We start from the raw sequence: 16,912 nt of genomic DNA, 5'->3' as shown, positions 1-16,912 counted from the left end.
GACTGCAGCCACTTTCAGTGGTGCCTGGAAGCAGCTTTGGCCCAAAATAGACCAGGAGCTATTTGATGGGTCAGGAGCAGATTAGAGCTACCAAATTGTTGTTCTCAGATCAGAGTAACTCAGCATTGTTTAATTTATATCCCGCTTTTCTGTGAAGTTCAAGGAAAGACACATGGGAGATTGGAGCACAACCTCTCATCCAGGCACCAACTGACTCAGTGTCAGCAAAGTGCTTGCCTCATGTGCCTTCATACACAGGGAATCTGCAGCCCTTCAGATGATGCTGGACTTTCTCACTGGATCCAGACATAAGAAGATAAGATGATCCCTGCTTGACCAAGCCAAAGGCACATCTAGTACAGCTTCCTGTACTCACAGTAGCCAACCAGATGAGCCAAATGAGCAAGAGCAGGAGCACAACAGCATCTTGTTGACCTGCAATTTCCAGCAAGTGGTATTTGGAGGCATTATGCCTCTGACAGTGAAGGCAAAAGCTGGTAGCATGGTCAGTGGTCATTAACATCATGGTCAATGGTCAGTAGTTGGAAGTCTAGAAATATCTGAATGGCTGCACATTCCCTGCCATACAGTTTCAATGGAAAGCAGATAATTGAGAATGAATTTGTAACCTCGGAAACTGTATTTTATTTTCAAAGCTGTGACCAAGCATGCCCTGAAAAACACTTCTAATTCCTAAGCATGCCCCAACACAGGAGGCTTTTACAGACTTTCCTGGATTGTGTCGTATTTCAGTTTAAACTCAAGAGTCACTGAACACGTAAAATAAAGCTTTGTCTTACAAGTGAAGTCAGGTCCTACGACTGTCTAATTTCTGCATGTACAAAGAGAGAAGCCATACAGTGCAAATGAATGGTCAGCAATACACACAACACATAGTTAAGCTATGGAATTTGCTATCTCAAGATGTAGCTTTAAAGGGGATCAGACAATTTCAGTGGCTGCTAGTCATGAGGACGGTGTATTACCTCCAGGATCAGACACACCATACCAATATCTGTCACAAAGAAACATTGGGCTTCCCGTTAGGCCATTTGGTTGGGTCCCAGAGGAAACAATATGCCAGCCTATGCCTCTGAACTGATCAGAGAACTCTTCTTACGCTGAGGCATCCAAAAGATGAAACGCTATAGTAAGGTGCCTTTAACTACCCTCACATAGACTGAGTGCAAGTGTGTTGCAGTCATGACAAAAAAGCACCATTCCTAAATGCCTGCCCTCTAGAACAACAATCATGGAACCAACCGGAGGGGCAGCAGGAACTCTGGATTTAATCTTAAGCAATGTAGAGGTGTTAGATACAAATGTTATTGAACTGACTGGAAACTGTGGCTATAGTGCTATCCAATTCAATATATATGTAAATGGAACAATTTCCAAACAAAAACAAAACAATCACATTTGACTTCAAAAGAGGTAACTGCTTTTCAGCTTCCTTTTCAGCAAACTCAAGAGGATCAAACTCTCCAAAAAAGATTGGGAGTTGTTTAGAATCACAACATGAGAAGCTCAGCTGGAACATACACCAGATAAAGAAAGGTACACACACACACACACACACACACACACACACGTGTGTGTGTGTGTGTGTGTGTGTGTAAAAATATAAGATGTAGAGGAAAAACAGAGGTGGAATTGAGAAAGAAACAGTTTATTAAGTATAGAAACGGAGCTGCGTTGAGGGGGAAGGAAGTCAAATACAAATGAATAAGAACTGAAATAGGGATGTATGTGCATTATTTGTTGTGTGTGTGTAGTTATATCTTTTTGTAAGTTTGTCTTGTGAGTGACATCTGTGTTGGTGTTGGTATAATAACCTAAGAAAAGCATTTTAAAAATTAAAAAAGAAAGAAAAGAAAAACAGATAAAAAAGGCACCACCAAAGCCTAGAGGATGCTAGTGTCCTTAACAAGCAAAGAAACTATTAGAGACATGAGGGCTTCCTTTAGAAAATGGAAGTCTTGTCCAAACGAGGCAAACAAAAAGGAACACAAACGTTGGAAAAATAAATGCAAGCAGACAATATAGGATGCTGAAAAAGAATTTGAGGATCACACTGCTAAAAACATTAAGACCAGCAACAACAAAAAATATTTGAATAGTTGCAGGGGACCGGGGAGGGAGGTGGACACTTTCAACGCCAATGGAGTCAAAAGTCTGATCTAGCAGTCTCTCTTTGTGCTCTTAAGCCAAGACTGGCTGAAAACCCTATACTGTACAGAAATTACTCCCATGAAAGAGTTTGGTCATTTGTGGTCCCTTGTGGATGGGTTACCAATGTGAGTTTTGAAAGAGGGAACACCAGCTATGAGTGGGAGAGTTAATGTCTGCATCCCAATTGCTGATTCATACAGTTTTCATGTCTCTGTTTCATAGTAACAACTTCTTGCATGTTAAAGACTAACAGATCTACTGTTAAAATGAAGTTTTAATGGACTAGAGTCCATTTCATCAGGTGCATCAAGAGTTATCTTCAGTGGACAGCTATATACAGGAGCAGAGATGTATATACACGTACCCAATGCTTTTTTAATTAGAAAAAAAATGTGCTGGTACTCACCGTGAGTTGTTACAGTAAGTGCCACACTTTTAACCTTGGGGTGGGGAGGCACTGGTACTGTATACCCTTGGGTACCCCCAGGGAAAAAAGCACTGCATGTACCTGTCAAATGAAAGTAAACCTTTGTGCATCTGATGAATGGACTCTATTCCACAAAAATGTAGGTACAATACAAAGAGATCTAAGGTACTATGAATTCTTTGGTGTGTGCATTGAATTCATATCCTATTATTCAGATTTTACAGAAAACCTCCATGGGATCTTCCTGCTGATATGAAAAAGCATATTTACAATGACTGTCCACCCAAAGATGAGAAATATCAAAAACACATGGGCTCACTGGATACATGCATCAACTTTTGTTTTAGTCATGTGAGCCGTTTCATATCTTTGTAAGCAAGAGGCAAAGAGAGACACCTTAACAAAGGCAACAGGTGTGTGCAGGTAGAACACAACAACTCATGGAGCAACTTGTTATGGAAGGGGCAGAACCTCCACCCCATCAACCCAGGAGTCTTTTGCAGGCAGTGTTCACACACTTTCAAAACCACAGGTGAACTGGTACTGTTACAGGTGCTACACAATATTTGTTCTGAACATGTAAGAATTTTACTCTTTCTTATAGACCACAGTGCCACATGTGTCCCTAAACAAAGTTAATGGAAAATTGGTGCATTACATCCATACATCATGGGCTCATTTTACACTCATTCATGGAATGTTTCTACAGACTATAGTACAGCAAAGGCTAGTAGAAAGTGGGCAGTCTCAAGAGTAACCTATGCTGAATTTTTAGAAACAATACTGCATAGGCTTAGTGTGTTGTGTGAACCAGGCCATTGTGGTTCTGATTATACTGGAGATCAGGGATGGACACAGGAGATTATGTTCTTTTGGCTTCTTGCAACCCTGTGACATTCTGTCTATGCTGACTATGTGACACTTCTAGGGCTATCAGAAGTTTGAAACAAGACTATTAAAAGCGTGTCTCTTTGCCTGTGCTTCTGCATGGCCAGATACAATCCAGGATCTCTCACACCTAATTCATGGTACATGCAAGAGATGTTCTGCAAGAGGTACATAACTGTTTGAAGACCCTATAGATTAAGGGAAATGAACTGGACCCAGGCCAATGCTCACCCTTCTGAGATGGGTGTGTGTAATGGGAGGTTGACTGGTGTAGTTGGCAGGCCACTTTGGGTAAAATTTGGCACACCAACTCGCACTCCCTTCTCATAGAAGCCTTTGGCTGAAATCAGGCAAAGTCTCTTCCCTCCCAAGACTGAGTCACTTTGCCCAGCCGTGGAAAAAGAACTCAAGAATCTGGGCTGCAGCCTCCTCTTCAATCATCTCCAAAATCCCAGCACCCCAATAAATGGATGGTTGGATCCCACATAGAAACATATGAACCACCTTCTACTGAATCAGAGTTCTGGTCCATCTGGCCAACATTGCCTCCCTGACCAGCAGTGGCTCTCCGAAGTCTCTTGCCCTGCAGCCCTGAGAGCCTTTAGCTGAAATCCCTGCAGCCTGAAGTGAGAATTCTCCACTCACAAAGTGCATGCACTATGTCTTAGCTATGGGCCCTCCAGCTAAGCGACCAGAGCTGCAGATAAACTACTTGAAAAACTCTATGAAGAGGAGCAGGATAACACAGTTATTTGACAGCAAGGTGGTTTTACCTGAAGGAACAGCAGTACTGTTTGGGTGGTTATCGCCAGTCGACACAAAGATATCCTCCTCTCCTTCAGTGGATGAGCTGGAAGAGGAATCACTACTGATGTCATTCTCACTAGAACTGCTGGAGCTGGGCAGCAGAGCATACTTCCGCCGAGCCAATACCTCCCTTTTCTTCCGCTGCATTAAAATCCGCTCTTTTTGGTTTTGTGTCCGCTGGGAGGAGCTAGTTTTCACAAACCGCTTCCTATAAGGGAGCCTCCTCAGAGTACTGCTGCTATGGAAACAGGGCCTTTTCATCAAGAGCCCTGGAACAGACTCTGTCTCTGTCCGGGGCCACTTTTGGGGCCGAGTACCATGAGTTCTGCTTGAAGCATTCAGCACCGGCCGAGCATGCCTCACGGGGGCCGCCTCCTTGTCCTCCTCCTCAGACGTTACCGTGTCAGAGTCTCCAAAATGCAAACTAGATGAAGGGGAAGAGACACAGTCACTAAAAGAGGAGTCATTGTCTTCGCTTTGCGGATCGAGGTGCTGCCTTAACCCTAAAATCCGGGGGTTCTCTTTTCCGCCACAGTTCTGAGCATAGGAAGGACCAGCCTGCTGGTTTTTACGTTTCTTGCGCATGACTATGGTTTCTTGCTCCGGGCGATTTCCATTGAGGTCTTTCTGCTTCTGAGAGTCACCACAAAGGTGAGAGAATTCATCCCCGACTTTGTTGGCAATCATCTCAACTTCTTCAGGGAAACTTTTGGCTGCCTCAATGGGCTGAGGAGGGTTCAAAAGGATCCCTTTCAGGCTCTCCTGGCTCTTTGGTGCACCAGAAGAAACGTCACTCTTCATATCCGCTTCGAGGGTATAGACTGTATTACATTTAGGAGTCCATTGAGACATGGGAAAACGGCAGGGAGGGCCTGACAAAAATAAAAACAGAAATATTAGAATAATGAACAATGCAAACACCAGCTGTCAGAAGAACTTCCCAATAACTAAATAATTCATTTCTTCCCCCTTCGTAATTTGCAGGAAAGTCTGTGGAAATCCAGTGTTTGGCATCTGCCATCACAGGGAGTCATGCTGTGTTTTAAAACTCTATACTTCACAAGCTTTTGAAACTAACTGGGGCGCCAGCAGCGCCCCCTAGCAACCAAGTGGAGATTTCTGGTTGCAGGAAATGCAACTTGAAATCTCCACCACTCACAAAAGCTGAAAAGCTGTTAGCAGTTATTGAGCTTCTGGCATTCCCTTGTTACTCCTCATCAGGCCTTTTGCATAAGTAAACAAGTAAGCTCCTCTTTCACCATCCCAGAAACAATGCCATTTGGAAGGCTGTAGCAGCTACTTTTTCAGCCCCACCTCCCCCACCAGAGCAGCCTGTTTTTAAGCCTTTGCCTGTTTTTAATACAGGTTTCAGCTTTGCTTTAGGTTTCTGATGAACAGGAGAGGGATGGATTGGTACTACTTGAGAGATACTGCTCAAAAGTAACAAATTAGGTTGCAATCAGATTTGCCTGTGTGGGTTAAACCACAGAGCCTAGAACTTGCCAATCAGAAGGTCTTCCCGCAATGGGGTGAACTCCCATTTCTCAGTCCCTGCTCCTGCCAACCTAGCAGTTTGAAAGCACGTCAAAGTGCAAGTAGATAAATAGGTACCACTCCAGCGGGTAGGTAAATGGCATTTTTGTGCACTGCTCTGGTTCGCCAGAGGCGGCTTAGTCATGCTGGCCACATGACCCAGAAGCTGTACACCGGCTCCCTCGGCCAATAAAATGAGATGAGTGCCGCAACCCCAGAGTCGGCCACGACTGGACCTAATGGTCAGGGGTCCCTTTACCTTTACGCCCTTTTGAATTCAGTAGGAACTATTTCTGTGTAGAAATGGTTAGGATTGTGTCTCTCTTTCAAGAATTTTGATATAATTATTCACTGTTTGTTAGTGGCTTGGCAAAGGGGGCTTTATGGTGGGGAATCGATACGTAAATCTCACTGATTTCAATGGGAGCATTTCAGCCTGATTCAGTACATGTTTTCAGTACATATTTTCTCTGAAGTAATTTCCAGTTTATTAAATAGAATTTACTCTCAAGAAATCCTGTGATAAGGATTACAGCCCTAAGCATGTCCTTGACTCTTGCCCATTGAAAACAGCACAACCAAAAAGTACTTAACTTTAGCTGGATGGTGCCCAGGAACTAGAATGTTCTCTTATCCTATATATATAGTATCATAGTTCATTTAGCATTTATCGGTAATTGCTGTGTTATTGTAAATGAGATCACCACATTCTGTGAGAATGAGAGTTAGTACACCAAATATCTTGCAGCTAGTTGTTTTCTTTCTCAAGAAAATGGTGTGGAAGATGTAGTTTTGGTTTTTAAATACTGTAATTAATTTCCAGGTCCGTAATTTTCTATGCCATTGTAATCTTTGGTTTCTCGATGCATAATTCTGGGCATGAACGAAGTCCAAAAAAGATGCTTGCATTTCTCTTTATTTTAAAATAATTTTTTTTAAAGTACATTAAAAAAATTATCTGTAAAAAAAAAATATACCAACATTCTACACAATGCGTCTCAATAGATATATCATTGGTTTACCTACACAGTTTCATTTTGTGACATTTCCTGAAGGCTCCAAGATGTAATAATTATAAGAGGACAATTGGGTGTGGTGGCTTTTTTAAAATCCCATGTCATTTTCCAAAGAAGGAGCTTCTGAATGAAGCACTGGAAATCACTATTTCATTGTGAAATTTCTCACAGAAAATGAAATGACGACAGCTGATCCTGAGCACCCTAAGATGTAGTGTGAAGCTTTTTAGTATAAATAGTTCATATTTTAAGATGCATTGTTTATACTGGGATTGCCTTAGACGATACTTATCATCTTCCTACCTGTTTGCCTTCCCAGTGTAAAAATAACAAAATAAACATATGAATGTGGGTTGCAGGAAAGGCTTTCATGTATTCGATATAATACCAGTTTTCATATTTATTTTATAAAATCTCAAGTATAAAACTGGACTTCTCTAATCCTAGCTTTCATTGCAGTTTGAAGAAATCTAGCTAGTCATAGAATCATAGTTGGAAGGGACACAAAAGGTCAATCCCCTTGCAATGTCAGACGTGTGTGTGTGTGTGTGTGAAGCTGGTACAATTGAATGACTGCAATTTATGAAGAACTGCAATGTGGTGGGGGTTATTTCTTTAACCCAGTAGTGTAGCTCCAGCAAGAGGTGTGGGTGTAACTTAACAGCCTTTGAGTGTGTTCAGAAAGCAGTACAAAAATCAAACTGAACAAAAAATGGCAACTAGCCATTGTGTTTTTGCGCCTGCAACCTAGGTTCCAGGAGCCATGTGGCCAATAGCTTTTCTAACCCACTTTCTAACACTGCTTGCAACAACCCACAAATTGCCGTGTCTCAAATAAAATGAAGCAGAAGACACACCCAGGGAGATGACTGGACCAGAAAAAGTTTAACAAGAATTTAACTCACGTTGGAAGATATTAATGATTAGAAAGGCAAAATAATAAAATCCAAGCTATATTAAAATGTTATTTGTTAGGAAAGCAGCAGTATTCCCTTTCACATAGTTTTAAACTCTTGCAGACAAGGACTAGCGTCTGATGAGCTTTAAAGGATACCAGGACTACTTTCTCAACCGAGTGCAGATAATCTGTGGAACTGCAACCACAGGAAACAATGACCCACAGAGCACAACTAAGTTGTGCGAATTTTTGGAGAGAATTTGGACTTGCTTGTTTGAAAACAAAATATATGCAGGGAGAGGGATGGAGATTTAAGAGAGCTGCGGTTTGTTATCAAGTGCTCACCTCCCTCTCACCCTGTTATGAAAAACACAGGTGCACACTTCACTGCTTTGCCATTTAATAGTATTTGTACACACATTTCCAAGTTTTAGCAATAATCATGTGGCCTGGAAGCTTGCTATTTATTTTTACCTATTTTGAATGCTCAGAACCTGAGAATTCTGACTTAACCATTCTGTACTGTCATCAAGAAGGGAACCAGCTGAGGTCAAGAAGCTATGCAGGGTCTGTCTAGGATGCTGTGCTTTAAACACCCTTGCTCTCAAGATAACGAATGCTTCTGCTGTTGCTCATCACTTTTCCAATTAGTAGCTGATAGTTTAATAGCCTCTCAGAACCTGGGCAACAGCAGAGAGAACTGGAGAGCAAGAAGTAGCAAATTTGCACATTGCAACTGCTGTGAAAACTGGGAGGGCTAGCAAACTCTAATTCACTAAGCAATTAGGTTCTGAATATGTTAACAAGTTACCTTCATTTCTTATGCCCTTGTTGGGATTTTGTCAGCTTGAACAAAAGTTTCCCTACAACTAAAAAAACCCCCCTCCTGTGATAAATATTCTCTTCTTACAGCTATACGACAAGGAAGCCTTCGCCAACCTGGTGCTCTCCTGGGCTTCGTGGGGCTCTACTGGTTAGGCCTGATGGCAAGTGTTAGAAACTGGGATAGGAATGCTAAGAGCTATGTGGCTCCTGGGACCTAGGTTGTGGCGCCAAAACAAAATGTCTAGGTGTGTGTGTTGCTGCCCTGTTACCAGTCCAGGCAGCCTCAAAGCAAAATATAGATTTAAAAAAAAAAATGCTGCCAGGTGAATTGGGGTCTGCAGGGTATCTTTTGCTGCCACTCTACCCCACCAAACACCTGATTCACCCAACAGCAAAAAAAAAAGGACACATCTTTTGCTGCTGGGCAAATCAAGTGCTGGACGGGGTAGTAAAAGACGCAGCCAAGCAGGTGCAGATGCTATGCACCAAGGGTATTTCCTGGACAGCTCCATCCAGTTGAAAAGGCTGATTGCCAGGCGCAAAATACGCCTGGCACCTGACTAATTTTGAACCCTGCCTGATGGGAGTTGCAGTTCAAAATATCTGAAGGGCACCAGGTTGCAGAAGGCTGTCCTGAGGGATCTGGTGTATTTGTCTTGGCTGTAAAAAAAAAAAAAGAGGGGGTGAAAGTACAGATGTAGCTCCATGTACATTTCCTTTCACATAAATGGCTCAATAAAGCTATGTGAACAGCTTCTTTATGGCCAAGCATTTTCACATTCGAAAACTAAAGAGGGAGTGCAGAGAACTGTGTATTAACTAACGACACAATTGAAACTGGCCTCCAAGCAAACACAGTTCTAGGAGGCCCATGTTTAGAAGCATGCTTATCAGCAAGACAATGCTCCACGTTCCCCTAACATGCAGAAAACTGGCAGGGATGGCTGTGGTTATTGCACTGCTTGACACAACCAGGAAAACTGTATGATCCTGGCTGTTTACAGACAAGCAAGGAAGGAGAAGCATTTTGAGAAAGAGCAGCACTAAAGGAACTAGGGAAAGGCAGAGGCAGAAGAATAGCTGGGGGTGGGGGGCACTGGGCGGCACTTACCACACCCGAGCCACAAGTCTCTCCTGGGAGTGACATGGTGGCTTGGGCGCCTGTAGGCTCTGCATGCGGCACCGCTGTGCTGAGGGACAAACTCCTACATAGGGTGACTTCTTACTTTCTTTGTCAACAAACAGTGGGAGAATCACAAACAACCTTGGTGTTGCTATGTTTTATTTTGTACATTTCTACCTTGTCAACAGATTATTTCTAAGGTGGCTCACAAAACTGCAATACTTAAAAAAATACAAATATTAAATACATCATCACCATAAATGTTTAAGCAGCAGGGATGTAAAAATTACTTATTATTGCATCATTTATAATTTATTATCCATCTTTCCACAAATGAGGTAAAGGCATCATTGTATATGGCTCTCCCACTCCACATTTTACCCTCACAACAACCCTGTGAGGTAGCCTTGAGATGAAAGACGGTGATTGGCCAGGTCAAAATCACCCAGTAAGCATCATGACTGAATGGGGATTCAAACACTGATATTTCAAGTCCTAGTCTACCACCCTTACCACTGTAAAAAGGTAAAGGGACTCCTGACCATTAGGTCCAGTCGTGGATGACTCTGGGGTTGCGACGCTCATTTCGCTTTATTGGCCGAGGGAGCCGGTGTACAGCTTCCGGGTCATGTGGCCAGCATGACTAAGCTGCTTCTGGCGAGGCAGAGCAGCCCCATTTACCTTCCTGCCGGAGCAGTACCTATCTATCTACTTGCACTTTGACGTGCTTTTGAACTGCTAGGTTTGCAGGAGACCACTGTACTAGACATCAAAGCAACACAACGAGTAGGCAGAACTAAGAACACCACAATCATGGGCAGATGTGCAAGTAGCACTTTTATGACCTGGCCCTAGCAAATTCTGAGGACCTAAACCTCAGAAGCACTGAAAAACAGAGTCACCACACCCTTGACCACAGTAGGTAGGGATTTCCAAAGGGTCACCCCTGACCAAAGGGTGGAAGGTTCATGCAGGACCAGGTGGCCCTCAAGACATTCTGGTCCTGAGCTGTGGGGCTTTTGTAAGCTAATGCCAGCAGTCTTGACTTGAGCCCCAAACCATTGAAGGAGCCAGTGAACCTTTTCCAATACCTCCACCCCCAATCTTCTAAACATCAGGAGCTGACTGAGCTTGACACTCCAGAGAACATCCTACATGATGTATGACAACTCTCCTAAGCAGACATAGAAACATACTCCACTCTGCAGCCAAGGCTCAGATTCTCTTCTCTCTATCATGCCCCCTCCTATCAGCAGGGGTGGGAGACCTATTTCAGCCCCAAGGCCACATTCTCTCATGCATAACCTTCTGGAAGGCTGCTGCATATGAATGGTGGGCAGGGCACAAAAGCGGGTGTGGGCAGAACAATGGACATGGCTCTTCCCTTTATACCAGGGATGGGCAGCTGATGCTTGCTGACCTACAACTCCCATTATCCCGGGAGTTGGGAGTCCAACCAAATATGGCTCCCAATCTTCCCTACTTTATTCATTATGCTATATTCCAGGCAAGCAAAAGTCAGAGGTTTCTACACCTACCCTCATTTCTCCATCCAGATAAGCAAGAGGCGTCATTACAGTTCAAAGACACATTTCAGCCAGGCAAAAGCACTCAAAGAGGACACAGAGCAGGGCCAGTGAGAGGTATGGCCTGGGTAGGCCACTCAATTTAAAGTGCTGGTATGACAATTTTAGAGGACCAAATTGTATGAGGAAACCTACCTGAGCCCCAATATCAGCTTTGGAGTTTAAGATGTGACTGGCAGATAATAGGGAAAGGGCCTTTACTGGGGGCAGTACAGATGCATAACTCCCTCCCTAGTGATATCTGTCAAACCTCTTTCTTGCCCACTTATTGTAAAGACCTTTCTGTTCAACAATGTATGACCCACTCCTTCCCAAACTGAGCAGCAGAGGTCCGGAGACTCATTCAATGATGTGAGGTGGCAGAGGCCCAGGAAAGTCTCGGATGACAAGCCATGCACATTGGCAGGGATACTGGGTGGTATCTGAGCTTTACTCAGAATAGACCCAATGAAATTAATGAACATGAAGTCAGTACCATTAATTTCAGGTCTACTTTGAGTAAAATGCTTTGGATGCCAAAGCAGAGAGCAAAAACACTGCGAAGTTAAATAACTAACCCTAGAGACTACAGGATGTATTGCATAAGCCATACTTGTAAGCCAGTTGTTAGCAAGGGTTCTTTATAGGCCTTTCCATGGGCAATGCCTCCGTAGAGATTCATTCCACAGAACAGCTGCAACCTCTAGAACAGTACCATCCCCTAGTAGGACATGGGATTACCTGGGGGGCAGTAAGAGGCAAGGGGGTGTCAGGGGGATGCTGGGGGAAACTGAGGCCAAATCTGTCATTTCTATATTTACTTCAGAGTTAACTCTATTCAAGTGCAATGTAAGGTGTTGCATGCTGTACCAATTTCCAAACCTGTCTGAGCTAGAAGAGAAAAGTGGGATGTTGTTGACAGACAATGGAGTGCGCCTCTGGGGGTGAAGTCAAACCGCTGTAAGAACTGAAGTGAACTCTCTGGGATGCAAGCCTGGGCAGTATGTATGCAGGTCCTGGGCTGCCCAAACGACAAGACCCCCCTCTTGGCCTCACTGATATGGTTCAAAGGAAAGCAGAGCAATATGTTTACAAGCTTTTTGTCACCATTTGGATATGCTGTTTAAGATGTGTCTAAGTGATTTGGGGGATCTTCTTTTGATAGAAATTCCATATTAGAAATCCATTTTCAGATATATTGAGGAAGTTGCAGGAGTGGAGAAAGAACTACCTGAGCTACAAAATGACTGAGCTGAAGCCAAAGTTTAAGAAATCATACAAGTTTTGGTTACAAAAGGAAATTTCTGATTGCTCTCTGCGATTTGGAAATTCCCTGCTGCATTTCCAACATGAACCTTGATGGAACACAGTTTAGTGCTGTTGTCCAACTTATCCCCAAGCAAAGAAATGGACTTCCAGATTACTAAATGTAGTGATTTAAGAAGACTCCTGCTATGTGACTTTAGACCAGAGAGTGGGAAACTGGTATAACTTCATCAAGCCCATCCATTGCATTCAGAATTTATGGAACAGTGAAGGAGTTACTAAATGTTATAGCTAAGAAATGACTCTCAGACTTTGAAAAGCTTGTAGCACTGGAGCACTGGATCAAGATAATCAATTTTGTTGAATTAATTAGACTAGTTTTAACTAGATTTTGAATAAATGAGCAATTAATTGTTATTGTGTTGAATTTTATTGTGTTTTCATCTTCCTTAGTGGGTGATGCACACTGCTATTCTGAATAATACTGTTTATATGGTAGGAAACACAGAGTTTATGGAACCGGGGGGGGGGGGGCGGCCCCAAAACCACTGATCTATAAAGTTGCAAGGACATGTGTGGGAAAGACTCCTGCAATCAGCCCTGGCCAATGGCCATGCAATTCCAAGCCTTCAAGTATTACAGCTGTGCTGTGGAATGAACCCATAGAAAAGCAGTTTCTACAGCAGTGTAAAATATGTTAGGAAGGCACCGCATATTCATGCCACTGTGTGACGGGGACTACCTCTGAAAATTTATTCTGGACACGGATTTACCGTTTTTTAAAAAGCTTATTTTAAAGGGCACCAATAAGCAGAAATGAAAGGAAAATCTTACCATGAATTTCTGTTCCCAGAGGCACCTGAAGGACAGCCCTTCCATCTGGGAAAACTCTTCTCTCTCACTGGTAGGCCAGTGAGGGGGAACAGTCATCCCAGATGGAAGGGCTGTCCTTCAGGAGCCTCTGGGGAACATAGCTTTCTACTGGTATGGAAGAAATCAGCATACAACAGAAGTTAAAGATAAGGAAGAAGTGGCAGCATCTACCAGGGTTTCCATTTCAACTCAGACTTTTATAGTTTGTATTGCAGCAATTCAGAGTATCAGCCTACAGCTGGGATGGGGAATACGTGATCCCCCACATGTTGCTGGACTATAACTCACATTATCCCTGACCAATGGTCACATACTGGTTGGGACTGATGGGAGTTTGGAGTCAAGCATGTGGAGTGGCACAGGTTGCTCACATTATTGGTGCTAACGTCACAGATGAGGTTGATGCTCCCGCTTCCTACACCCTCAATGGGCATATTGAAGAGGAAGGGAAGTGGACTAATTGTTACTGACTAGCACCACAGTAATTGGTGCTTCTATTGTGCTGTATAGTAGCTTGTTGCTGGGTAAGAGACATTATGATCAGGGTGGTGGAGTTGCACAATTGCTGCAAACTCTGTAGTGGGCAAGTCACAATCCCTGTGCTTGGGACTTCTGGCAGCATTCCTATGATTGCATGGCTGGCTAAGTTCAGGATATTGAATGCAGATCACAACAATATCAGAGGCTCCATGTTAGCCATCTTGGCTGCTCATTCAGACATAAAAACAGTTTTAATGGTTTGCCATCCCCCTACCCTTCCTATTGCCTTTCTTTCTGTTTCAGGTTGGTGTGTTGGCTGCTATCCAACTGATGCTTTTATTAGTATTCATGGATAATCTGTTTTGCTTTTCTGTGTTATGTTTTATTATACTGCTGTTTTTAGAAGACTTGCCATGTCAACTCTGGTAGAAATGTGGCATGCACAATTTTGAAATTATATATATATATATATATATATATATGCTTTCGTATATATATATATATATATATATATATATATATATATATATATATGGGGACAGCCCAATTTTCTGGTCTCTCTGCTACCCCAGTTGTTTCTCCCCTACTGCCATTCTAATAGTAGCAGTATTCAGAGTGGTATATTAACAAGTACTTTCATTAATGTACTGAAGACCAAGCACCACAGCAATCCTCATCAGTTCACATTGGAGAGAGCTGCTCATATATCACCAGGATTACAGTAGTTAGTAGCACTGCAACAGTGTTAGAAATTATGAGATAGATAAATACCACCAAATGGCACCTTAAACCTGGGTTATGGTTGCCACAATGGAATGGCTAGGTGCCGTTTTTGATCATTTGTTTTTGTTTTGCAGTGGACTTCATTATCATCATCATCATTCCTTTCATTTCTATACCACTTTATGTTTTAAAGACCAAATCTCAAAGCCATTTACAACACAGCAAAACATCAAATAAAACAATCCAGAAAAAAACAAAGTCAAGCTTCAATGACATATTTCAGATCCTTCTCTAAGTGACTTTTTGCTTTCCCCAGCCACCATCCAGAGATTTCCACCTGGTCACAACTGGATCTGTGCCAGTCGCAAAACATACCTGGCACCTGGCTAATTTTGAACACTCCTGTACAAATTATACCAGCCTTCCCTAAAAATTTTGGGCTACAGGGGAAAAGGTCGGGTATAAAAAATATATAATAACAACAACTTCACTCAGCCCTAACAAGCATGACCATTCTTGTGAGCCAAAACATCTGGACAGTGGAAGGCTGGTCTACAGTCCTATATCTCCTGCTATGGATCCCTTAGGATCCTGGGGTGTTAGTGGTGTGGGGAGAAGCAGATTGCCACCAGCCATTCCAGTTAGCATCAGCGGATCTCTTAATATCATGTGCAAGATACAACTAGACTATCATGTAACCCGGGGAGGGGGGAAGCTTACAACTTGGGAGATTCATTCACATGAATGACACCCCACTCAACTCTGTAAAGAGAGACACAATACATTAAGTCCTTGTTAACATGATTTCCTCACCACTGTGACCCACCATTTCAGGACAGACCAGTTGGCATATAGCCAAAGTGTGTTTAACTAACAGCAGATCCTCAACCAGACACTGTAGTTCTCTCATCCCACTCTATGCATATACGGTATATGTTGTGTATATAAGCACAATGCTAGCTATTGCACTTTTGCCCTTCATAATCTTCTCACCACCTTCACTCCCCCAATCGCATGTAAAAGTTGAACCTCGATTTACATTAAATTTACCTGCAACCTGCCTGGTAAACAGATTTCACAGTACAGTTAACAAGTGATTCCACAAAATATATACCCTGGGAGGACAACAAAGCTTGCCAAGGTTCAGAGTTGCCACATAATCCAACTTGATACATGGCCTTTGACAATGTACAAAGATACCACCAGATATTTTATTTTGAGAGGGGAGGAGTTAAGATTGAAATGCTCTCATCCTCTCCCTGTCCTACCACATTTAGATTTCTGATTCCCGCCCCATTCCCATGCTGAAGTTGAGGCTTTCCATGTAGTCCAGGCACTGACCCACCCCAGACCAGCTCAGATTCAGCAGGGTAGGGCCATTGTCATTTGTTCAAATCAAATGTCAAGCATTAATAGAAGGGCTACACATTGATAAAATAAGGACTCCAGGTCACAAGAGTACTACACTCCTCTCCAACCTGCAGACAAATTGGGAACAACATTTGGTTTGTTAATTTAGTATACCAACCATGGTACAAAAAAACCTTGAAACAAATTGCAGAGCAATCTTCAACCACTGCAAATATGGTCTTCCATCTTAGTCCTACTAGAACCCCATACAACCTCCCCAAGTCACAAGTCCTGTTCTCCTTTTCCTCAGGCTCTCTTCACATCAGGGCCATATACTTAAGCTTTTACTGTCCATTCATCTGAAGTCCAATGCCACATCCCTACTCTGTTTCAGAATCCATACTCCATTCACAAGCAAACACTTAAGTAGGGGGGGAGAGTCCACTCTGAACATGTGATAGAAATAAAAGGGGCTGTGTTGAAAGTGTGTTAAGAGATAATGAATCCACATTAAGGCACCTTCGGCATATTTTCTCTAGGGATAGCATACAGCAAGTGATCACCCTAAGTCTTGCCCTTGGGTCATTCCATATCAAGTGATGCATTTTTTTTCCTCATATCATCCAATTTTTGTCATATTTTCTACACTTGTTGAATGATCAAAACTAAGTTTAAATCTTTTTTTTTAATCTCATCCTGGTTTTGAGTTATGAGGGTTTGAAATTTCAAAAGACGGTAATTTTGGCCTTGCGGGACTACACAAAAACCTTTAAAATTTCTTCAAAACTTCATGGGCTTTAATGTGATATGTCACATGATAGGCTTACTTTAAATTTTAAAGTTAAGTTACAAAATTGAAAATTTTAAAAGGTGATTAAAAATCAATATGATTAAAAATTTCCAAAAATTGTATTTAATATTTCTAAGAGCTACCTGCAAAATTTCTTATTGGTATCTCAATGGGAT

General features: G+C 42.5%; 1 protein-coding gene across 5 annotated transcripts in view; it reads right to left on the bottom strand.

Moving 5' to 3' along the window:
* The window catches only part of RNF111 (ring finger protein 111), a 49,986-nt gene that overhangs the window by 29,631 nt on the left and 3,443 nt on the right, over nucleotides 1-16,912 (bottom strand). For all 5 annotated transcript variants that reach the window (XM_081887626.1, XM_081887627.1, XM_081887623.1 and 2 more), the window contains exon 2: nucleotides 4,261-5,166. In XM_081887626.1, coding sequence (XP_081743752.1) covers nucleotides 4,261-5,166 — 906 coding nt within the window. The remainder of the gene's footprint in view (nucleotides 1-4,260; nucleotides 5,167-16,912) is intronic.

This window comes from Podarcis melisellensis, assembly GCF_964234715.1.
Source record: "Podarcis melisellensis genome assembly, chromosome: 14".
In the NCBI taxonomy this organism is placed as follows: Eukaryota; Metazoa; Chordata; class Lepidosauria; order Squamata; family Lacertidae; genus Podarcis; species Podarcis melisellensis.
This window is presented reverse-complemented; position numbering and strand designations above follow the sequence as displayed.